The sequence below is a fragment of the Neopsephotus bourkii genome, unplaced genomic scaffold (genome assembly GCF_033783945.1).
Source record: "Neopsephotus bourkii isolate Nb327-2 ecotype Australia unplaced genomic scaffold, CSIRO-AGI_Nbou_v1 NB_1637, whole genome shotgun sequence".
NCBI lineage: Eukaryota > Metazoa > Chordata > Aves > Psittaciformes > Psittacidae > Neopsephotus > Neopsephotus bourkii.
The window spans coordinates 10,446,283-10,472,164 of record NW_026902112.1 but is presented as its reverse complement, the minus strand read 5'-3'; the positions used below and the strand labels follow the sequence as shown (position 1 = coordinate 10,472,164).

Genomic DNA, 25,882 nt, shown 5'->3' with positions numbered 1-25,882 from the left:
AGACTTTCTGGCCTCTTTTGGAACAGAGGTTGTTGTTTCTGGGTTTGAGAAGTTTGCCTCTTCTTAGCAAACTCCTTTGGCTGTGAAAATAACTGAATTTATAGCTTTTCCTTATGCTGTGAGCCCCATTCTAGGTTGAGCATCATTTCAGAGTAGAAAAGGTTTAAAATCCTTTAAAATGGGCATATATGCCCAATTCACAAGACATGAGGGTGGAGAATTATCTATAAGGCCATCATGCTGTCACAACACAGTCACCCCTCATGATGGTGCCGAGAGAAGCTGTCTCTGACTGAGGTGCTATAGCGAAGTGATTTGTCTAGTTTTGCTATAAATGTATCTTGCTGCAGGATTTTCACCTCTCCTCTCTTCTAGAACATTATTGATTTACATGTCAGCTTTTATTCTTGCTCTTCAGCCTATAACCTCCTTGTCTCAAGTTAGATGGAAACACAGAACAGCATCACTGAGCTGAGGTGCAGATATTCAAAACAAAATGCAGGCTACTGTAAATATAAGCTGAAAATATTTTTTCCATCACTCTGATTAAATTATCATTTCATAATAACCTCTAATTCCCAAAGTTGGGTTTTTAAAAACTAGTAATAATGAAGGTGTGATATCCTTTCAAATATCTTTTGCCTGTTTCTCTGTGAAGGTGGGTAACATTATTATCTACAACTCTAGCCAATTGCTCTGCTAAAACCTGAATGGCATTACAGGACAGTGGGTTTCACAATCCAGACACAGTATGGGATTCATTAGTCATTTTGAATACAGCTTTTCAGTGTAATGAAATTTATTCTTACTCTTTATTTCTATGCAAGTCTGAATTAACTCTGAATTATAAATTAACTTTGGTAAAATGTGATTATTTTACATGCTTTTAATTACATTACTGTGCTATTGAATTTGCATAATAAATCTCCCAGTCTTTTTCTTTTGTTTGGGAAAGTATTTTCCTCTCACCAGTCATTTCATCTCTTGTTTTGTGCTCTAAATGATCAACCCGCTACTGCTAATTTTACATTTGCCTGTTGCTGCGTATTCTTACCACATTCTACAATCATGTTGGAAAATTAGACATCATACTTTTCATTTTTTCCCATGAGTCAGTCCCTCCATCTTGCTTCCGTATTTGTTGACCTTGTTCTGACATTTGAGCATCTGCATTTATCCTTTGGTGTAAAAAAGAAAAGTGATCTGAACCTTATCAGTTGGGCTGGATGATCATTGTAGGTCCCTTCCTACTGAACCCTTTTCCTTTCCCATTTCCTTCCCCTTTCCCTTCCCCTTCCCTTTTCTTTCCCCTTTCCCCTTCCTCTTTGCCTTCACTTTCCTCTTCCCCTTCACTTTCCTTTTCCCCTTCTCCTTCCACTTTCCCTTTCCGTTTCCCTTTCCATTTTCTTTCTCTATCCCTTTCCCCTTCCCTTTCCATTCTTTCAGTATGTCATGCCTCACTAAGTAAAATTACTCTCTCAGACTTGAACCAGCTTCACAAATAAATGTTGTTTTGAGGTTTTTACTGATGCAGCTTTGTGAAGCAGTCATGGAATGGCTGATTTACTTGCTTAATTCTAAATAAATGAAAGGCATTTCTCCTTGAAAGGCATTTCTCCTTGCACTTTACCTGTGTAGCTGATCTTCAACAGCAGTAACCAATGCCGCAGTTACTTCCTTTCCTCTTAACCTTATTATGCTGCAATGCCTCAAGTGGTTAGGACCACAACTTCATCAGATTTGTAATGCGTTGGAGTAATTTGTGGCCATTTGTCACTTCTGGACAGCCTGTCAACTGCATGAAGTATTCAAAAGCAATTCTGCAGCCTTCCTGTCTTTGGGCAGTTTGCATAGGTCTGTACTTACTGGTTTGGGTGCCAAAGTACCTTTGAAAACTTTACCCTAGCAATATTTCTACTGAAGTTGATGTGTTGGCTGGTACATAGCTTCATGGCTGAATGCTCATAGCATATCTAGACAACTCCAAGAGACTTAGTGCTGAAAACAAAACCTGAAAGCAATTAGATTAAGGGAATTTCATAGTTCTGCCATTAGTACAACCTCTGCTATTCTTAGTACATCTTTTATTTTGCACAGTGAGTCACACAAATGCAGTGAAAAACAACAAAGAGGACGTTGAGTTCCATTACTGTAGTATGATGGTGGATGACAAGGGCATCTGGTTGATAGAACAGAACAGAAAATTGCACTTTGTCTGGCAATTAAGGGAACAAAATGGAAAAAATGTCACTGTCCTGTTTCTCTGTAACTTCAAAAAGTACATATGATTTCTGCCTGGGGAAGTTCTGTAGGTGGCTGCCTGCCTTCGAGTTCTGCCTAAGCAGCATTTTGTGCACCAAGTGGAGGAGTAAACCAGGTGATTAAAAATTCGTCTGACTAAATTCCTGCCTTATTTTGGTTTTGCTGTGAAAAATAAAGTCCCATTGCTGACTGGTTTCAGCTTGCGGGATGATGTAACCACTCATGATAGGATATTGGTTTTCAGTGAAATTTTCAGTTAGTTGGTGTCTGGCACCAGAAGGACTGGGTGATGCTGAAGATACAGTAAACCCGAGTCCTTTTGTTTTGGAACTGAAATAAAAAGCCAGACAGACATCTGTGCTTCTTTTTAAAGATCATAGAATAGAATCTTGGAATAGTTACAGTTGGGAAGGACCTTAAGATCATCCAGTAGTTCCAATGCCCTGCCATGGGCAGGGACACCTCACACTAGACCTTGTCATCCAAGGCTCAGTTCAACCTGGCCTTGAACACTGCCAGGGATGGGGCATTCACAACTTCCTTGGCCAACATGTTCCAGTGCCTCACCACCCTCACAATAAAGAATTTCTTCCTTATATCTAACTTAAAACTTCCCTTGTTTTAGTTTAAATCCGTTCCCCCTTGTCCTGTCACTGCAGTTCCTGATGAAGGTTCCCTCTCCAGCATCCCTGTAGGCTTGTAGATCTAAACCAAACCACACGTCTGTGTCCTATGCTTCTCTATGGCTGATCACCATACCTTCAGACAGCAGAATAGGGAAAAAAGATACTAGTTTTGTAACATAACCTTTTCTATGTCTTTATGAGTTCATTGACTCAACAGTCAAAAGGGAATTTGAATGAGGTATGAAAAAAAAAAAAACAATTATTTCAAGTTCTAATTAATTCTGTTCTTTTATTCTTTAACTTATTTGTTCTTTTGAAAAACATGGGGCTTCCTTCTGTGGTCTGAACACAATCCAAATCCCACCCATTATCAGTGGGATTTAATATTAAAATCCAGTGAGTTTTCATTTATTCTCATAAGTGGAGTGGAATTCAAAGTAAGCCTCGACTACTCTGTGCCAAGGTAGAGGTCAAACAGACCATAGAGTCTGCTGTGATGAAGCTACACAAAGCAATAATAGCAGCAGAACTAGGTGAATTGGGACCCAAATTATACAGATTATACATTTCTCACATTTTCTCAGGTTTCTAATTACATTATTAAAATGTTCAATGTTATCACTTAATCCTTCTTAATTACTTTATATGTAACAAGAAACTGCTAAAAGAGAACAAAATAGACAGTCTGTTCAGTCCCCCTGAAGAGGAAAGCATCCCAGAGTTAGCACTTATTTTAAAAGCACAAACACTCTCAAGGAGACCCTGGGAATCACACAATCACATCCTCATCCAGCAGGATTTTAGAGGTTTTCCAGCAGAATAAGAGAGGTTTTCCAGCACTTAAATCCTTGGAATAAGGCATTGAGGAATGGAGACTTGAGGATATATTTCAAAAGGGTTATGATTTAGTTTCTTCAGCTCCTCACATTTAATCTAGAAACACCCCCACCCCCCCCTCCCCCCCAACATTTCTATCCTTGGCTCTATTTTCTCATGCCTAGCTTAAATTATTAGCTAGAAATTGCTGTAGTGGCATGCACCCTTCCCCTGTTGCCCGATGGCAAGTTTAATATGTCAGCAGTGTGCCCTGGCAGCCAAAAGAGCTGTCCTGGGGTTCATCAAGCACAGCACACCTAGCCACTTGAGGGAGGTGTTTATCCCACTTTACACATCACTGGTGTGGCTCCACTTTGAGCACTGAGAGCCATTTTGAGAGTCTTAATATATGAAGGACATCAAACAATAAAGGGGTGTCCGGAGAAGGGCAACCAACATGGTGAAAGGCCTCAAGGAGAAAGACTTAAGAGGAGACACTGAGGTCACTTTGTTCAGCTTGGAGAAGAGAAGTCTGAGGGGCGACCTTTGCAGTCTACAACTTCCTCAAGGGGGACAGTGGATGATGCTGATCTCTCTGTGGTGATCAGTGATAGGAGACAAGGAAATGGAATGAAGCTGCATCAGGGGAAGTTTAGATTGGACACTAGGGAAGGATTCTTCACTGAGAGATGGTTGGTCAATGCAACAGGCTCCCCAGGGAAAGTGGTCACGGCACCAAGCGTGTCATCATTCAAGTTGCATCTGAAAGATGCTCTTAGTCATATGGTTTAGTTTGAGGTAGGCCTTTGAGGATCAGGGAGTTGGACCTGATGATCCTTGTAAGTCCCTTCTAACTTGAGATATTGTTCGATTCTAAATCAATCTGGGTGCAGTAACTCTTGGCAGAACATCACTAAGGCTTTTCACTGTAAGTGTTCCCTGTTGTAAAGTGAGACTTGGACTTCCAGTTTCAAGTCCGTTACGGCAGGTTCCGTGAGGTCCTTCTGTATTTGGTAGCCCCTCACATCCCTAAAACAAAGGTGTTAAAAAGGTAGTTTATTCCTCAGAGATAAGGCAATAGCCAGACTTCCCTCCAACTGTTTAGACCAGTGAGTTTTCATTTCTGATCAGACATGGCTCGTATAAATGTTAGAACATAGTACATATTTAGTGTCTAAGGGCTATAAAAGTACATGGGGCATCAAGGCTTCATTGCACAGCATAAGCAGAGCAGGAAAGTGAGTGAAAGTAGCAAAAACATGCCTGTCAACTCCAAGTGAACTGTCAACTCTACAATGCCACTTCTAGCATGTTACACCAGAGCCCATGACAGATGTTTCTCTTTCAAGCTGTCTCTTCTGAGGTCTCTTACTCAAATATGATATGAAGGCAATAGAGTAGAAGGCTTTCAAATGCAAATATGAGGATGGAAGTGGCATATGACAAAAGGAGATGGATGTACTGGTGAAGGAATAGTTAGCTTTCCTTTTGTGTATTTTGTCATGAATACGTGGAAGTGTGATGCTCTGGTGATGTTGGCGAGGGTAGCCCATGTACTTATGAATTCTTCAAGGGATAATTTGCTTCAGCAAAATGTCTTTTTTAAGAAGTGTAGTTTCACAGGGTTTGAAATCCTTTCATTCAGTTTAGAGCCAGGTTCTATATCTTCCACTGGCAGTGGGGAAGAAAAAAAGCAGCGGGCAGAAGTGCGGCATTACTAGGAAATTTTGTCCTCCTTATTGTGAAGTTTGAAAAATGAAAAGCTGTCAAATTACACAAGCATGCGATGCATTTCCAGAGCTGATTGGCATGTGTATTGGAGGGGAGCAAATAACACCCACTTCTAAATAGAAACTGTAACTGTCAACCTTTGTGTTTCAAGGCATGAAGTGCACATTAACGTCGGGAAAGAATTTTTGCCATCTTGATCCCCAGATGGGGAAAGAAAGGGAAGTCTTTTTCCTCTTTATTCTCCAAATCCTATTTTAAAACATCTTCTGTAATGCCTATCCAAAAAAAAATGGCCCAAATGGAATAATTATATGTAGGTGTAATTTGAATGTTTCAAACTCTATGAGTAATAAATCAGAATGGCTTGGGTTTCCAAAAGGTTTATCCCATTTTTATGTAAGGGCTTATAATATAGCCTTTGTATGTTTTTTTCTGGACTACAGTTTGAAGATCAGACTATATTTTGCATATTATCTTTTCTTTCCTGTTGAGATTGCCGTGTGTCCTTTTTCCTCTATATTGAAGATACCTTAAGCCTGGAGCATATAATTTATCCACTGAGTTGTGCAGAGATTCCCATGTGACTTATATTCTAACATTTACAGTAATCCCAAATGAATAGTTCATGTTACAGACTTTTGGGGTCAAAAGGATTTTTATACCTTATATAGTCACCAATGTAAAACATCTATGGAATTTACAAAAGGTAAGAATATATTAGGTATATGTAAAGATTAGGACATTTCCTTCTCCATGTCATTTGTCATTACTCTGTTATTCCTTACATGACAGAGGTTGGAACTAGATGATGGGGGTTGAAGGTTTATTTGTTGCCCTTTGCCTTCAAAACATGTATGGTAGTAAATATATTTGAAGTACTTTTTTGGTTTATTTTATTTTGGTCTAGTAAAAATGCTCACTTTAGTAAGAAAACGTAATGATGTATGGAAAGAATACCTGCATTCATTGCAGCTACTCTTTTGTAGTCATATAGACTCCACAAACAGCAGGATGCTCTTAATGCATATCTGTTATTGGATTTCTTTTATATTTCTCTCCAGCCTTATAGAAGTATAATACTTCTGCAAAATACAACTGTGAGAGTACCTGAGAGATCTTGATATTTGTTGGTATGGAACTCTTGAAATGATGAAATACCAGAGATTTGGGATTTCTTTTTTTAATGCTTTCCTTTGGGCTCCAACCAGTTTTGGAGACAGAAAGCCAAATACTACCATAATAATAAATAAAGTCCTTATAGGCAGAAGCAGGGAGTTTTCATCACAAACAACAGGATAGCTCACAAGTCATTAAAAAGGTTATTGCAGTTGAAGGTAAAGGGAATCTCTTGTTTTCTGTTTTGTGAAAGAATTCCTTCCATGCAAAGGCAAATGTTTTCTGTCAGCATTTTGAAACATATTCACAATGCATTATTTATTGTATCTCAGGTTTAAACAGGGGAAGTTCAGGTTGGACATAAGGAAGAAGTTTTTTACTGTGAGGTTGGTGAGGAGCTGGAACAGGTTGCCAAAAAAGTAGTAAATACTCCATCCCTGGCAGTCTTCAAGGCTAGGTTGGGCAGAGCCTTGTGCGAGATGGTCTAGTGTGAGGTGTCCCTGCCCATGGCAGGGAGTTGAAACTGGGTGATCTTACAGTCCTTTCCAACCCACACCATTCTTTGATTCTATGATCATTGCTGTCCTTGTTTCATTTTTTTACTCATAGAAGAAATGTAAATGAGGCTCATGAAATCTTTTGCCTTTGACTAACGTGTTGCTGGTTTTAAATGATTGAAAGACATGGATTTACAGAAAGTATTGTACCAATATCTAAATTTGAAAGGCTGAATTAATCCTACTTGTAATTCAGTCAAGGCTTAGACTGTGTAAGAGCTGCTGCATTACATTTATCTTGGGTGAGTGGATGGGTGGATGGATGGGTGGATGGATGGATGGATGGATGGATGGATGGAGGGGTGGGTGAGTGGGTGGGTGGGTGGGTGGATGGATGGATGGATGGATGGATGAATGTGACCCAGGATGTTTTTACTTATAATGTCTCTGTACCGACTTAAACGTTGTTATAAAACAACAGAAGTAATTTCAAGCACAGTAGAAAGCAAATATTAGAATCCCTAGCCCTGATTCTCATTAACTTTAATGCCATTTTACACCATGCTTGCAGTGCACTGGGACCATAAACTGAATTACATTAAGCATAAAATGTTTCTAGTGTGAGAACCAGACCCTCTGTATTTAGAGTAGTGTTACAATCAACCTCTCAAAGAGGGTACAACGCTTCCCTTAATAATGCTTGCTTTCTAACAGAGTGTTTATCACAGCTGCTTTCTGTTAGAAGTGCTGCTTCCTTTCCTGCGTGTTGTTGGACAAGCTAGAAAAGATCCATGGAAAGAATACTGCAGATGCTGAAGGGAGTTATTGGCTGCATCAGCCCCATGCTAAACTTAGGGATATCCTATGCCTGTGTACAGTTGATCCATGACAATCGCTTCTCGACTGTTGAATGGAGCCCAATCAAGACATGACTGGCCATTCAGGGGCATATGCATCTGCCATTGCTTTTCATGTAGGGGCATAGAAACTAAATCCCACTTACAGAAATGACTGGAAGAAGAGTGCACCTTGTGCCGTTGGGCAAATCTACAATGTAATTTCTGCATTTCTACTGTTGATTATTCAGAGATTTCTGGAAGCAGTGAATAGCAAGTTATATTCCGGTGTTTCCTCTTCTCTGGAGAGAATGCAGTGACTTTCCTAGCAATTGGCAAAGTCTGATCTCAGGCATGAGGTGAAGGAAGGCAGAAAATAGTAGTCAGATGTGTTTTTACATACCAGTGCTGCCCCTTTCAGAAGCTGGTGTTGTAAATAGGTCTGACAAAAAGCCTACTAATGTTTGCAAGAGTAACTCTAGATAAAATATGTAAAAAAAAAAAAAAACTAAAGAAAACCAAATAAAGCAGGTAGCTTTGGTCAAAATACAAGTGTTACATCAAAGATAATGTAAGAATTTGTAACAATCAAGGGGTATAATTTGATAACATGTCTAGGATGACCTACTTGGCCAATTAACTTTCAAGGTGACAGCAAAAAATAGATCTAGTTTGCCCGCAGAGGCATTTAAGTCTGCCATAGATCTACAGATAGTTTGGGCAATAAAATCTGTTTGTATTTCTTGGAGTCAAAATTCAGTTTGTTGCAAACATCCAGCTTTGCCTTTTTAAGGTGCTAAACTATTGCAGAGAGTAATAAAGAATAATAGAAAGAAATCTATGATAATTATCTTCTTTTTCCTAAGGAATTCAGAAGAAGGATTAAAATAACAAAGAGAGTTTCTTGATGCTCTGAGAATACATTCACAGGACATTTCTTTTTTATAGTACACAGATGGACATCAGAAGTTGGAACAAATGGTAAAAAATTGCTGACTGGGTAAATATTTAATGCATCTTGTAGATTTAACAGTTTTTACAGAACAAGATAACACACTTTTTTTTTTTTCATTGCATGTTGTGCATCCTTGCATCAAGGCTGTCTGAGCTGCTGTAGATACGTAACCCTGGGTGATACAGTCCCACATGGTAGTGTTAGCAGAGCGAATTAACCAGTGTGCCACATGGAGTGGTGCAGCCGCACTGCTGCTAATTCCAAATCTCCTCTGTTCAATGCAAAACCCAGCAGCTCTGCATGCTGTACTTTCCCATTACCCAAGAATGAGGCTCCTGTGGAGGATAAATGTTTGTTACCAAGATCCCACAGGCCTTTTGAGACAAATTAAACTTATCCTGTGAAGTGGGTAACAAACACAAATGATAAATGTTATTTATGGAAGTACTGTAAGGATAGGATAGGAATGTGTGACAGGTATCATGTGCCATTTGGCTCATGCACCATGATCATCTTAGATCCTTGCTGCTTGGTGCAGAAGAGGAAATGGTAGCCATCCAAACAAACTTGGAGAACATAAACCATGTAGCAACCATAATGTAAATAGAACCATATCACTTTAGCCCTAGGGTCCCTCTGGTTGTTTGTCTTGTTTGGGAAGACAATACCAACAATTAAAACTGCAGTCTTATGAGAACAGGACCTGTTTGAATGCTGGATATTCCAATAACTGGTTTCTTTTCAAATGAGCCCTTTTTTTTTTTTTCTGATTCTTTACTTGGAGTCTATATTTACCATGTTTCCTCTGCAATCAGCTCCAGCACTGCCTTTGCCTTCTAAGGTCTTCTAGCCATTTCTTGATACAGCCCAAACTTGTTGAGATTGTTGTATATGCTGTAACCGTGACCCTGAAAGGGAAAAGGCACACCAGAAAAGACACCATAAACACTTGAATCCTACTCCTAAATTCATGCAACTGTTGGCTGGACCAGCAAGCTCTGAAGTCAGAATGGTATTTCTCCTGTAATGAAAGCCCCTTATGTAGTAACTGCAGTGAAACGTTTTGTGATCAGTGATGAGTCCAAGGGTTTGGAAACAATGCAAGGTCTTTTTAGGACAAAAGCTGTTTTGAGAAGAAGTGGAAGAGCTCAGTAAGAATTTGTCCTTTGAAGTTCATCTTTCTTGATTCTCTTTCCTTACATTTTCTTTCATTCCCCCCTCTGCTCCAACCCCAGTATCTAGCATGCACCCATCTGTTAATATATAAAAAGGGCTCCCTCTGTTAGTATCTATTAAAAGTGCCATATGGCTGAGGTATAGCCTTAGGTGGTGAGAATCATAGAGTGCATCTCTTGAGTGAAGAGAGATTTCTGCATTTAAGGTTTTAATTAGGTGAGTGCTTTTTAAGTAGCACCACATTTTCCCCTTAAATAATCACTAATCCTCGCCAAAGAAATAAAGAAGATGAAACTGGTCTAAAATACATCCTGACATGTATCAATGAGAGTTCCCATAGTTCTCATAATGATTCACATCTCTTTCATCTTCACTGTTGGGAATAACAGGCAAAGTGGTCTCCTGAGTGTGCATGATCCCTCCCACCCTGGTCTGCCCAGCTTTCCTGCTTCACTACTGCTGCTGCAGATACGCATGTACTCTGGGTTACACAGCACCATCTGTTACAGAGCAGGAAGGAGCTGCTTATTTCAAGTTGCAGCTGCAGTGTAGCATTATTGGAGTGGCAGGGGAAGAGCAAAAGGAATTTTGTGGTTTTAGGTTTCACTTAAAGTGATGGAATGACCCCACTTGCAGCACTGTGTGCAGTTCTGGTGTCCTCAACATAAGAAGAACATGGAAATGTTGGAGCAAGTCCAGAGGAGGACACGAGGATGATCAGGGGCTGAGCACCTCCCGTATGGAGACAGGCTGAGAACGTTGGGGCTGTTAAGCCTGGAGAAGAGAAGGCTGTGTGGAGACCTCAGAGCAGCTTCCAGTGTCTGAAGGGGGCCTCTAGGGATGCTGGGGAGGGAGTCTTCATTAGTAACTGTACCAATACGACAAGGGGTGATGGGTTCAAACTGAAACAGGGGAAGTTCAGGTTGGATATAAGGAAGAAGTTCTTTCCTGTGAGGGTGGTGAGGCACTGGCACAGGGTGCCCAGAGAAGTGGCGAATGCTCCATCCCTGGCAGTGTTGAAGGCCAGGTTGGACAGAGCCTTGGGTGACATGGTCTAGTGTGAGGTGTCCCTGCCCTTGGCAGAGGGGTTGGAACTGAATGATCTTCAGGTCCTTTCCAACCCAAACCATTCTGTGATTATTCTGATCTGCCTAAGTGCTGCAAACTGCAGGTCAAAATTAGAGCCAAGAACTGTCAATAAATATCACAGATTTGCTGTTTCTTTGCTTGTTTTCTTTCTTTTTCAATGCCACTGTCATTTGTGTCAAGGGCAAACTACTAAAGGTAAATCACATACTAAGTGGGAGGGAGGATCTGCTCAGTCACACTAAATATGATGTCCAAGTAACATCACTCTGGAAAGGTCAGTGGGCAGTGCCAAAATTCATTGCGAATTGTTACTGTCTAGGAGATCTTGGTTGTGCTGGATGGAGAAGAGACTGCAGTAATTACTACAATTACTCTGTTTTTCAATAACTCCAGAGACATAAAGATAACTCAAAAATGTCTTCATTCCATGGATTCAGATTAATTCCCTACAATTCACTGTCTTGTGTTGTATCTATACTGGTTTTCCACTTATGTTAAGCATATTGAAGACCTCAGTCACTGTGGTATCCAAAATCTGTTAAAAATACCTAAATGGATGTCTCTTTTTCCTTCCTTTGCTTGTTGTTTAACAAAATTTAGACATAAAAAGGCTTCTTTGATACCAGAAATTTTTCTCTGTGTCTCCTGAAGCCCTTAAATACTTCATCTCCCCTCCTTTGTCTGTTAATCCCTTATAGCACTACATGCTAAAGAGTAAGTAAAATCTTAATCATTTCCTTTCACATAAGTGGAACCAGAGGCACAATGCAGAATTTATAATGTATAACTGGCTCTTCAGTGTCTCCTAATGGTTATCTTCCCTCCCCAACAAATTTCTGATTCTTTTGCAAAAGAAAATGGAGATGTTTCTGAAACGCTACCTAATCCCTTTCGTGATGCTCCTTATGATAGTGATAATAAACAGAGAGGAGTCAAATAGATGCAGAACCCTGATAAATCTGATGGAGCTGGTTTTCAGGATTTAAGGACACCCAGAAAAGGAAAGTTTCTCCCATTTGCCTCCTCTGGCAACACTCATAAGCAGACACCCACAAAATGGTAATAATAGATGATATATATAGGATATTCGAGTATACCAAGGCACTGTCCAAGACCTATTATTTCCTGCTCAGAGACTTCTGACACCGTTGTTTGCTGAGTAACTCAGAGATCTGTCTTTGAAATATTTTTCAATTCTTCCATTTTTTTTTTGGATTTTATTCTGTTTCGGTTTTGGTGAGGGTTGCATCAAAAGAAGCGTGAGCAGGAGGCTGAAAAGAGGTGATCCTGACCCTCTGCTCTGCTCTTGTGAGACCTTCCTTAGATATAAGGGTGCCCAAAGAAGTTGTGAATGCTCCAACCCTGGCAGTGTTCAAGGCAAGGTTGGACAGAGCCTTGGGTGACATGGTCTAGTGGGAGGTGTCCCTATCCATGGCAGGGATTTGGAACTGAATGATCTTAAGGTCCTTTGCAACCGTAACTGTTCTATGATTCTAGAACTGCAGGAAAACTTACATGTTAGCAGAAAAGGTTTTTTTTCTGTGTATGAAGAGCATTACAGGGAAAACAAGATGGAAGTTGTATCCGTGCAGTAAACAAAAAAATTATGAGGCTTTCATTAGATGGCTGTCAGTAAGATATAGCAGAAGAGTTAATACTTATGCATATTCTGATAATACTGCCTAAGGAAATCAGGATAATCTGGTCTTCATGTGAAAACGGAAAAATTTTGTGTGTACATAAAAAAGGAAAAAATTAAAGCAGACTGTCACTAAAGATTTATTTATAGAGAAAATACACAAAGCAAACTATTAAAACTGAAAATAAGTTAATCAAAACATTTATTTCAGAAGTAAAATATAAACCAAGCAGAGCGGGATTAATATCACTGAAGTTTAGACAATGAAAGCTGAAGTAGTTACCCAGTGTTCCCTTTAAGCCAGCGTATAGGTACAGACATGGTAAGTGGCAATTTTTGTGAGCTGTTGAATAGATTAGGCAAAGGTGAGCTGGAATGTCCTCCAGAAGTGCTCGTATCTCTCTGCTCTCTAAAGGGAAATTGGGGTTACTTGTGTTGATGTGTTACTTGTGTTGACTCACATTTGGATGAAAAGAATGTTATCCTTAGTGCTCCGTATTTACTTGTCTGAGGCATTAGAAAAAGGGATAAACCTGCAATGGAATAGTTCACCCACCTGCACTAGAAGGATGGTGGAAAAAAACAAAGGGAAAGTCAATTCTTTCTTCTTACCCTCATTTATAAACAGCCAACTAAGGACCAAATGAAAAGGGATCTAAAAGACATATCATGCTTATCTACAAATACCAGAGAGAATTCCCTGACATATCTGCATTTCCTGGCCCCAAACCTTTTCTCTGGTGCAGGGACTAACTGCTTTAGTCTCCCTGATGTCTACTAAAGTATCTCCTTTCCGATGGGATTTGGTTTTGCATTAATCTAGTACTTATTGCTAGAGCGTAAGTGAAGTGATGTGAGGCATACTTCCATTCAGTGCTTCAGCCCTGGCACCATCTGTATAAATAACAGTACCATATGTATGTAAAAACAGCATCACCCAGAGTTAATAAGAGCTAGTGTTCAGATGGATGCAGAAAATGCATTTTATTTACAACTATGGAATTTATTGGTTCTTTTTTAATTAGTTCTCTGTGCAGCAATTTGTTTCCAGTGCTTTCTTAATGAAAATACTGCAAGTTGCAGTTCTAATGCTAGTGCGAGGAGTTTTATCCATTCCATCTCTGTCCTCATTAACTAAAATAAGTTTCCCTTCACTGTTAAATAGTCTTCTTAAAGAAAAAAAAATAAATATATATATATATTAAAATCAGAGGTAGGTCCTTATTGCAGTTAAATATGCAGGGCTGCTGTACTTAAATATCCATCACTGTATAAGACAGCAGCACTGCTATACAATGAACACAGTTTCCCACTGTGGTTTGTGTTCTTTTCCTGACAGGCAAGCTTTTCAACTCTCATTTTCTCTAGATCTGCACAAATTGTGTTATCGTTCCAGCAGTTACCTTTAAGCAAAACGTGGAGTGCACAATTGCTGCTCCCTTGGCTGAAATCACAGGAATTTAATGCTGACCATGTTGCATGTCTTCTGTGGGCTTTTTTAAGGTTTATCAGCTCTATTTCCATTGTCACATGAATGAGAATTGAAGGGTTTCTGTCACCTTTTACAGCTCTGATTTGCTTGCTTTGTAGTTAAATGCTGCTGCAAGGTGAAAGTCTGGTATTTCCCTGTGGCTCTTGGCAGATTCTCAGGGATGGTGAAATAGTAATGATGGGCTGAATGGGTACTGAGTGATTTGCACGCTAGGCAGCCTTGGCTACATTTTCTAAGCATCCATCTCCTTGAAATTGTCTTTCCCTGCAAACAGACATATTTTAATCGGAGTCAGCATTTTTCTTCCTGACACTTAATCCAAGCTGAAAGTCAAATGCCAGTGATTTTGCACCTACCCAAAGGAACGTAAGATTTGACACACTGGCTCAAACTGGTGACTTGTCAGGCCTGCTATGTAATTTCTAGTAGTCTCCAGCACATGATATCTTACCTGACCAGTGTTTTATGTCTCTCATTTCGGTCTTATCTGAGTGCTTCCCAGAATAATTCAGCATATTTATAAAGTTGTTTTTCTCTCCTTCCCTCCACACAACATGTAGAATCATAGAAACATAGAACAGTTGCCAAACGTGAGTCTGGGAGCCCTGTCTTTCTAGGAAAGATAGGCAGTGAATGCACAGACCAAAAGAGATGTGACCTGTTTCAAGGCAAGTGAGAGTCTAGTTAATGGTCCATGAAGTTTGGGTGATAGAGATGTGTACTGTGTGGCGCAGATTGCAGCTTGCACCTGAGGATAGAGGGGATAAAGACAAAGCATCTTTTAAAATATAAGTATTGTCATAGTCTAAATATTGTATTATTAATAAATACCTATATAGATATATTTATAAGTATTTTTATATAGCTATATCTATAAACATAAATATATGTAAATGTTGATATTGCCTTGGAGCACCCTGAAGGTGAGGTAAGAAGGTGGAAAATAGGCTACCACATAAGTGGTGATGCCTCGATCTTTTAAGAGAACATGTTCAAGTTGCCTTGATTAAAGAGGTGCAGTGGGAGCACTATCCTTGCTGTTTTCTGCTAGCGGCCTTTACCTGATAGGCAGACCACTTGGAAAAGGATGAACAATATCTTTCATCTCTTTGTTTCAAGTGGCAACAGGAGGAAACATCCAGTCCTGAAACAATGGGAAATCCTAGCATCTCTGTGCTATGTTCTCCTGTTCATCCACCTCATGAGAAACAGGATTTCTCACTGATAACTTAATAATGTCTCACCTCCCAAAGTTCTTCAAATTGCTTTTTAAAAATAAAGAGATAGATATGAGAAAAAGACTGCATAGAATTACAGAATCATAGAATTGTTTGGGTTGGAAGAAGCCTTAAAGATCAGCTACTTCCAACCCCCCTGCAATGGGCAGGGACACCATTCCAGGAGGATCTGCCTCAGGATCTTGCTCATCATTAAGGTGAGACTGACAGGCCTTTGTTTTTCTGGGTCTTCCTTTTTTCTTCCTTCCTGCTAAAAACGAGGGTTATGTTTCTCCTTTTCCAGCCAGTGCATCGTGTAGCTGAGCAATGTTTATGCGGCTTAAATTTCAAAGTTCCCTCATGGATGGAGAAAGACCACTGCTATTTTCTTGGTCATTCAGTGCCATCTGTTTAATGTCACTTAGATTTAGCTCACGCATTGCTGGCAATTTTAACCTGTTTTTCAAGGCAACTAAAAGAAATCATAACCCTTCTGCATCCTGAGCTTCAGTCTTACACTTTTGTTCTTTTGAAGAAGGTTTCAGATAACTTTCTTTAGTTACTTATTGATGTGTTAGGAAGGAAATCCCAAATCAGAGGGAGGGTTCTTTGAGAAGTAGGTTGGCAATGCTTCCACAAAAAAGACAATATGATAAGAAAATGAGTATATTCTGTGGGTTATGATCTTAGGAAGAAGCAAGGCCTTATTTTTAGGTGGGTTTGGTTCCTTCTCTCTCCTGACTCGTGTCACTATAGGCATGAAGGAGTTCTTCTAAGCTCACCTTTTGCAGAGAATGGAATTGCTAGTTTATTTCTGTATGTCATCTTTGGAGGTACCTTTATTTTTCTGACCTGTTCACCATTTTCACCTTTTCACCATGTATTGTCGTAGCAAAGTGTGGATGTCTTGGTAGACCCTGCGCTCAAGCAACACATGAGCACAACCCATCTATATGGTGGTGAAGCATCTGCAGTGACGGCAGCATTAATGGTTTAAAGCAGTAGGTATACAAAAACAGTTGGAGGTTGTTGAAGCACTATGGACTAAAACAACTCGTGTGAGAGAAAGACAGCAAAATGTCATTGAGTCTTTGGTGGAACATTAGCTTGCTTGTGCTTCAGATAGCTTCTGGGGACTCCTGAAAGAACTTATTGGAAGAACTTGTCAGAACCCAAGTTTTACAGCTCACACAACCTCAAAAATGCATTCAGGGCTTATGTCAATTAATTGTATGACTCAAGAAATAAGAAGTTGCTAGAGATTGAAAAGGAGCTGTGTCTTGGATTAAACATTATGTTAAAGAACTGTGTAATGACTTTTCAGTCTTATACAACAACTCTGACATGCAGAGTGTGCCATGAGGGAAAAAATGAGGTCAGTTTATTCATAGATTTTCCCCTTTGTCCTGGGTTTAGCAGTAGCAGTCATTTTTCTCCTTCTTGGTAGCTGGTGCAGTGCTGTGTTTTGACTTTCGGGCTGGGAACAGAGCTGATAAAAATGATGTTTGGTTTGGCCAAGGACTTTGTGAGCCTCATGCTCTGCCAGGGAGGAGGGGAAGCCGGGAGGAAGCAGAGACAGGACACCTGACCCAAACTGACCAAAGAGGTATTCCATACCACAGCACATCATGCCCAGGAGGTAACTGGGCTTACCCGGAAGGGCTAAAGTGGACTGCAGGGTTGGAGGAGGTATCAGTCGGTGCCTGATCGGGCTGGGGGGCGAGTTATCGGTCGGCTGGTGATGAGGTGTTGTATTCTCTTCCCTTGTTATTTCCTTTATCATTACTATTATTGGTGGTAGCAGCAGTGATTTGTATTATACCTTAGTTACTAAACTGTTCTTATCTCAACCTGTGGGAGTTGCATTCTTTTTGATTCTCCTCTCCATCCCTCCGAGAATAGGGGAGGGCAAGAAGGGCAGGGGGATTGAGTGGACAAGCTGTCTGGCATTGGTTAAACCTCGACACCTTGTTTAGTTTTTAGACAATGCTGAGATTTGGTGTTCACCTTCCATTTAATCAGAGTTGAACTTGTAATGTTATTATCTGATGTTGCACATATTCATCATCAGATAATTTAAAAATCCCTATAGTCTTGCTACTTCTATAACACCATTTGTTTTTAAGAGGTTTGGCAAAATTACTGCTTCCTGTTCCCCTTTTCCCATCTCCTTCATTATGTGTCACCTCTCAGGCACCTTTGTGAAATGGATTTTCTCATGATCCCCAAAGTTCAGACAGCAACATTCAGTTCTGAAATGAGATATCACGTGTTATATTTCCTACATATAATTATGTCATATTCTGCAGTTTTGGCTTTTAGGTGCTGATTCTGACACTGCTACAGAACTTTTTTATAGGTCTACATGACCTTATCAGTTGCACATTTCTTAAAGGCTTTGCCATGTATTGTGACCATACTAAGGAATGCATCACTAAGACAAATATTTACAGCTCAGACATAGAAATGCATGGGGGGAAATTCCTACAAGGCATGTGCCACTCTGCTGGCATGAAGATGGAGAAATGTTGGGCTGTTTCTATTGTGCAGTGAATCTGAAGGACCTGTCTTACAGCCACAACACCTTACACAGACTGTTGAACAATGCCTGTAGTATGGGTTTGGAATTTTTTGTTGTGGGTTTTTCTGTGTTTTTTACTTTTGTTTTCTTCCCAGTATCATCCCATTTCTTTTGCTTTAGGATCAAACTGTACTATTCATAAGATATATCTGTGTACTTGTGGTGGCTCCTGAAAGTTGCCTGTGTACTTGCATTAACATTTGCCTCTGAAACTGTTATATTACCAGTAATCTGCAACTGCCAAATTAGAAGCCATTGATGTCAGGGACAGAAGTCCTTTGTTCTTCCAAAGGATCATTAATTCTACTGGGGCATATTTGGCACCATATTTGGCCCCACTGATGCAGCCTTCCAGTATCTGAAAGGGGCCTACAAGGATGTTGGAGAGGGACTCTTCATTAGGGACTGTAGCAATAGGACACGGGGTAATGGGTTCATACTGAAACAGGGGAAGCTCAGGTTAGATATAAGGCAGAAGTTCTTTATTGTGAGGGTGCTGAGACACTGGAATGGGTTGCCCAAAGAAGTGGTAAATGCTCCATTACTGGCAGTTTTCCAGGCCAGGTTGGACAGAGCCTTGAGTGACATGGTCTAGTGTGAGGTGTCCCTGCCCATAGCAGGGGGGTTCAAACTGGATGATCTTAAGGTCTTTTCCAACCCAAACCATTCTGTGATTAAGAGAATGAACAGGAGAAATTAATTACTAAGTCAATATGGAGCAATATTCTATAGGGTGTATCATTCACCCTGCTATCTCATTTCTTCTGACATACCTCTCGGGTTATTGTGTCCTGTTTTAACAATCCGTGGTTAAATTTACACTATAAGCAGAAATGGACAGTGTGACTGAATAAGAAGAGCAGCATTTCTTCTGTGGGCAGTTGTGCACTAGAGGAATGTAGAACATTTCTATAATGAAAAGTGGGTATCATTTACTTCCCTAGAAGATTAGAGGGAATTACTATTTGAAAAGGAATAACTTTAACTAATGAAAAAACAGGCTTTACTGAAGGCAGAATTTCATTGAGCAAAGTCCCAGGTAAAGCCTTAAGTCTTGAAGGTTTACAATGTAATTCAGTTCTGACTAATCTGGTATCTGACTAGTTCCAGCTTCAAAGAGGCAGGAAACACCACAGATTTTCTTAGTATTGTGACCTTTGTTCTTCTTTTCCTTGTGTTTTTTCTTTTCTATCCTGAAAATGCATCATTAAGAATGTATGTAAAAATTACATCAGCCCCAGGTTTAAACCATGAAGGTGATCAATGGACCTCAGACATTGTTCCCCACCATTGCAGGTGGAAGAGATTCAGTTCATAGGCATGAAGTCAGGACTTGCACACCAACTTCAGAGGAAGGTTAACTGATGTACAGATAAATTTGATGCTGATAGTCAAAGCTGGTATCTGTGTGATCCTGAACACATAAGCAAACTCTATCTACCACATACATTTGGTTTGCATGGCAAGGTTTTGGTAGTGAGGAGCTACAGTGGTGGCTTCTTGAGAAGATGTTAGAAGCTTCCCCAGTGTCCAATGAAACCAATGCCAGCTAGCTCCAAGATGGACCTGCTGCTGGTCAAGGCTGAGCCCATCAGTGATGGTGGTAGTGCCTCTGAGATAACATAGTTAAGAAGGGGAAAAATCTACTATGCAGAAGCAATTGCAGATGGAGAGAAGATTGAGAATGAGATGAAGTCCTGCAGACACCGAAGTCAGTGGAGAAGGAGGGGAGGTGCTGCAGGCACCAGAGCAGAGACTCTCTTGCAGCCCATGGTGCAGACCATGGTGAGGCAGGTTGTGCCCTGTAGCCATGGAGGTCCAAATGGAGCAGATATCCACCCGCACCCCATGGAGGTTAACAAGGGGGCAGATACCCACCTGCAGCCCATGGAGGGCCCCACACTAGATCAGGGGATGCCTGAAGGAGGCTGGGACCCTGTGGGAAACCAGCTCTGGAGCAGGTTCCTGGCAGGAGCTGTGACTGATGGAGAAAGAGGAGCCCCTGCTGAAGCAAGGGAAGAGTGTGAGGAGGAAGGAGCAGAAAAGACCACTGACCACAACCCCATTCCCTGTCCCCCTGATCTGGTCGGTAGATAAATCAGAAATAAAGTTGAGCCTAGGAAAAAGGGAGAAGTAGGTTTTTATTTAAGATTTGGTTTTATTTCTCATTTTCCTACTCTTATTTGATTGGCAATAAATTAAATTCATTTCTGCAAGTTGAATCTGTTTTGCTCATGATGATATCTGGTGAGTGATCCCTCCCTGTCCTTATCTTAACCCATGAGCCTTTGGTTATATTTTCTTTCCCCTGCCCAGCTAAGGAGGGAGAGTGATGGAGCAGATTTGGTGAATCCAAAGGTCTCATCCAGCCAAGGTCAACCCACCACACGTTTGGAAATATGAGAGATTCCTGTACCTCTCACAACTACAGCATTCTGCACTTATCTCAGTTCTCTGTCAGGAGAAACGAACATTAGCAACTACAAGTGACTAGAGGCAGAAAAATGTAAACATCCAGAGTTTTCCCACTTTCCCTTCAGATACAGAAAAGTGAGATCCCCATGTTACAAGATGATATCTCTACTATTAGCCTTGAGGATGAGTTTTGGTTCTCTATCGTGAATGAGGTGATGTTGCAGGATTTCAGCTATGTCATATTTGGAAGCTGCTTTCCAGTTTACAGCTGAAACTGGTATAGAGTATACAGGAGCTTCAAATTGCTGCATGCCCTCACTGCTCTAAGGATCACAACCTCCACCATTTCATGGTCAGTGCAGCCAAGGCTGCCCTTGAGCTTCACATTCACCACCAGCCACTTCTGTTAGTGATAACAGGGTCTAGTATAGGACCTCTCCTCATTGATTCCTCTATCACTCGGTAAAGGAAGTTCTTGTCAGCACATTCCAGGTACTTGGGTTACCCTGCTGTGTTGTCCTTCCAACAGATACCAGGGTGATTGAAGTCTCCCATGAGGACCAGGGCTTGTGAACATGAGGATGCTTCTATCTGTTCCACTCAGTCTTCCTGGTCAGATGGCCTGCAGCAGACCCCCACTATAATGTCTCCTATCCCTGCCCTCCCTTTAGTCAATTGAGAATGAACAAAGTGAGCAGGAAACCTGTCTATTTACTCAGCCTGAGTCTGTGCACCATAGAATCGTAGAATCACAGAATGGTTTGGGTTGGAAAGGACCTTAAGATCATCAAGTTCCAACCCCCCTGCCATGGGCAGGGACACCTCGCTCTAAACCGTATCACCATGATCCCTTGAGTGTACGTCCCAGCGTTAGTATGGACAAAGGGAAGGTGTTCTTTCCTTTTTTGGGTAGTTTTCACTCCACTTACAGCCTTTTCTATTAAAAAAATAAAAAAATCATAAAATACTTAGTGAACAGGAAATTAAGAATGGCTCACAAGTGGGAAAAGTTAGGATTAGTTATGTCCATCCACTTTTCAGAGCCTTTCTACTTGTCTGAGTAACTCTAGCAAAGAAGTTTTTGATATTAAAGGGACTTATTACTGACTTTTTGCAGCTAAATTCTGGTGCCTGCAGTGTACATTTCTGCATCTGAGAAAGTCATCCTGAAGATCCCTTTGTAGTTAATGCCAGTCAATAGCAGCCAGTGAAATTTAGGTCATTCTGAAGTTGATGACTTTATTCAGAAGACCCCCACCCTCAAAAATCTATTGACTGTATTGATTAGATCTGTAATAGGAGCCTGGAGCCTGGGAGCCATTATACTCAGATGAAAGTACTTACACCTTAAATTAGCTGAGATGAATGTCATCTTCAGAAGGATACCCTTTCTCATTGAAGAGTTTCTAATAGCTCTTTGTGGTGTTTGTGTGAATGCAAGGCAGGAACTGGAATCTATGCTTTGTATGTGCAGCACAGTAGACAATGAACATCTGATTTCAAAAGACTATCCAATTGATATGATTATGAGCAATTTTAATAAGTGGCATAAATAAAAAAGTGTGGCTTTCTATTTTGTTGCTTTGAGGGAAGGGGATGTTTGATCACGGCTGTATTTTGACACCTTCTTGGTTTAGAGTAAAGCATAATTAAGAGAAAGAGTGTTTCTAAGGCTTTTATCTGCAGTATATAAAAATAGTTGTTCTCAGTTATGATTCAATAATAATAACAGACGACTTTTCCATCCCTTTCCCTTGATACCATGTTTAACTAGATTTGCTTACAACACATATATAAACAGTGCTCACTAAGGAAGTAGATAGAGAATAAACACAAACACTACAAAAGCCTGCTTGTGTTTTTCACAGCAATGCTTACTACACACAGGCCTGCTTCAAGGTGTGGTGAGTGCAAGAATACAGTATGTCTAACCTCAGAAGACTTTAGTGCTATCTTGGAGGTGCTGTCTTGTTGATGTCTTTGCTAAGAGGCTTCTCATACAGTAATTGGAGACACGTGTGCACTTTCGTCCAAAATTGTCTATTTCCATTAACTGGCTACATAAATAGTGTAAAGATTTTATGGTTTAGAGATCTACACATGGTATAGTGAATCATTCCAATCAAGAGGAAGTGTCTTATGGTTTCATTGTATGGAAAATCAAAACCAGACTAAGATTTGTTCAAAATACTTTCCCCTGCAAGATGCATCAGTGTCGCAATCTGGCTTCTATATTCAGTCCATTTTGCAGGAAAGGGTATTTTTAAAGCTAAATACAACATCCTCTTCCAGTACGGGAACTGCTGACATTGGAAAAAAAACACAAAATACACTCTTTTCCTTGCTACCTCAGGCTATACGTTATATTTTCTTTATAAATCTTTACTTTCAGCCTCCCTACCTCTTCCACTTCCACAATTACCTTAAACTGGAATCAGTGAAATACAGGTTTCTGAGATTACATCTACTTCATTCTTGACTATGCGTTTTGGGACCACCTTGGGTAGCCACCCTTCCATCGGTAACATCTTTGCATCACTAAGTCTTTCGGAATGCCATGAATACTTATCAGTTATTCTTGGTTTTGCAGAGCCTGTGATCACCCTGAGAAGTGGAATGGATTCTCAAGGCGTTTCAGATTCAGACCCTACGTCAATGCCTGCTTTACCGACCACATTATAATAAAACTGCTATAGCCAACACACACTAATTGTATGAAAGAAAAGCTAAGTTTTCTACTATGTGTTAGTATAATTGTGAATATTTTTTCTTTATTTTTTACCCTTTCACTGCAGAGATGTTTTACCTTATGTTACAGATTTTAATTATGTCCCCTATGTATCTGGGGAATGCTATTTCTTTGCCTCAAGGTTCAGTATACAGTGTTCAGTAAGATGTATAACTGTTAAATCATGTTTATTTTTTGTGTTCTTAACATACTCCTGAACTCCATTTCTGCTCATTTAAAACCATGAAAGTCAATACATTCTAATTCTTCTTTTGCTATTGTTTCTGTATATTTAAAAAGAATCTAGCTTAGATTCTCCTACTGTGCACTGTCGCTATAGAATTTGCTTTGCCAGGCTGAGCTAAGCAATTTCGCTATTATATGTGCCATTTACAAACGCATCAATTAGATGTTTATTTGAGCCCATTGTATGCACAGAACACTACATTTATTTATGAGAAACACTAGGGAGAGAGCAGGGCAAACAAACATTAAGACATATTGTACCATGTTTTTTAAGAAGAGAAGACCTTTAACCTGTTAAAAAATCAAGCAAGGCATCTCATGAAGAATGTCAAGTTTTGCATTAGATTTCATTTCATTGGTTTCCATGCAACAAGCATTTGGGATTTTGCTCCATTTTCACCCACAACATTTTCTGCTGAAATTCTGATGGAAAAATGCCATTTAAATTCTTCTTTAAATGTGTTGTGTACTATAAATGTCATTTCCTTCCAGCAAATAAAGCATTTTAAAATGGTTTTAATTAAATATCATATAAATTGTCAAAGAGAATTTCACAAAAGTATATGTATTTTATTCTTTATGAAAAGTTGCATCTTTTGACATAAATGTTTCTCACCAGAAAAAGCTACCTCTATATGTTACGGATTTTTGGTTACTGTAAAGGCACAGAAAAGAGTAACAAATGTAAACTAGATTCTCACCTCCAGTAATTTGAATTACATGCTTCCTTTCCAGAAAGCTGACACAGTCTTTCGTCAGTAAAGGCTGAGCACTGGAAGTGCTCAGAGAAATCTTAGAGGTACTTAAGCTGCAAGAGTCAAAACTGTAAAACTTCTTAAATCAAGAAGCAAAAAAAATTAGTTTCTGGTGGATTTTCTCTGGATCTATCCTATAAAATCTACAGAACTTGATCATTATGTGTAATGTATATATTTATTGTTTGCTATTAAGAAAGCCTAATTAATGGAATGATACTCTGTTTTCTAACCAAGCTGTGTGCTGGCATGAAATTACAATTTATGATACCTGCTGTTTACCTTAGTACACAGTTCACTTCTGAAATAGAACTCCCTCCTCATACTTACTACAACCTGCAGACTGCCTCTGTCAGCACATTTGGCAAATCCTCTAGTGATGAAAACCATTTTCATCTAGTTAGTAAGAGCTAGAACAAACCCAGCTCGTAGTGATTGCAAGCCAATATTTCAGTGCTTCGAGCTGTATTTGAACAGTGGATCCAGACCAAACAATCCTTGCCCATTCACTAATCCCATTCATTAGAAGCTCAGTGATTACCTTATTAGTATGATGCAGTGCAGAGACAGACTGATGGAGCTTTCACTGAGCCAGCAGACACAGCAGATGCATTTGGCATCGATAACCCAGGTGGAGCATTTCTCTACTGAAACTATAGAGGCTGCCTGGGTTAGAGCAAGAATGAAGTACCCACATGACAGCATAGACATACTGCTCCCTGTTGTGTATTATAAAATTGGTTATAATGGCAAATGCTATTTGAAAAACAACATGATTTCATGAAGTTGCTATAAAACAGTAAATGCATGCTGAATCATACAATCTGTGTCATTGATTGATACGAACCCCCATTTGGACAACCAGCCATTGACTGCAATACTGACTTCAGCTTCAGTTTTAACTGCAACTGAAGATGTTTTCTATTGCTTTAGTCGCTTTATGGACACATTTGTCTTCTCCTTCTTCATGGCAAGTATATCTAACAATGCCATTACACAGCTGTTTAGATGAGAATACTAGCATAGTTGTTTCTTCTTTACAGTATCACAGGCAGAGACACAGAGCTCAAAGCTTTCCAAGAGCAAGCAGATCAATTTGGGCAGATCCTACAAGCCACCTTGAGGTAGGAGATTAATATAAGATCAGGATATGACAGGGGAAAATTTTAATAAAACCTATTTTCATGGGCATTAGGATGAACTAGATGATATTAATGTCCTTTCCAAACCTCAATACTCTATGACTCTATGCTGCAAAAGTTAAAAAGATCCCAACAAAATACATTAAGAAGAGGTACATCAGAAAGATAGTGAGCTTAGTACCCAGTTCAGTTCTTAAGCTGTGAGGTCCTCTTACTCAGAAGTGGAAGAGGAAGCAGTTTCTGTCTCTTGTGCCTGAAGGACAAGTGTGAACATGAGAAAACAAACGTATTCGGCATGTCTCTTGCTGCCATAGACGAGCCATTCAGGAGCCAGAGAAATTTCTCAGATCTGAGGTCTTGCAAATGGGAACTGTTCACCAAAGCTGGGTCTACAAAGGGATATAGGTGTGAAAACTGATAGTGCTATACTTGCTTGTACTTATGATACATGTGAAGACTTTTACTGGATATGTAAGTTTGCAGTGCTGGGAAGATGGCTGCTTGAGCTAAGAGGGTGGAAGTCCTGAGGAGCATTCAGTGTCTTCATCACCATAAGGTAGGAC

The 25,882-nt window shown here is 40.0% G+C and overlaps 1 protein-coding gene across 3 annotated transcripts in view; it reads left to right on the top strand.

Moving 5' to 3' along the window:
* The window catches only part of TSNARE1 (t-SNARE domain containing 1), a 496,003-nt gene extending 471,957 nt beyond the window's left edge, over nucleotides 1-24,046 (top strand). For all 3 annotated transcript variants that reach the window (XM_061374211.1, XM_061374213.1, XM_061374209.1), the window contains one exon: nucleotides 23,039-24,046. Coding sequence is in view for 1 of the 3 variants with exons in the window: in XM_061374213.1 (XP_061230197.1) it covers nucleotides 23,039-23,047 (9 nt within the window). In the remaining 2 variants the exon portion in view is untranslated. The remainder of the gene's footprint in view (nucleotides 1-23,038) is intronic.
* The last annotated feature ends 1,836 nt before the right edge of the window (nucleotides 24,047-25,882 follow it).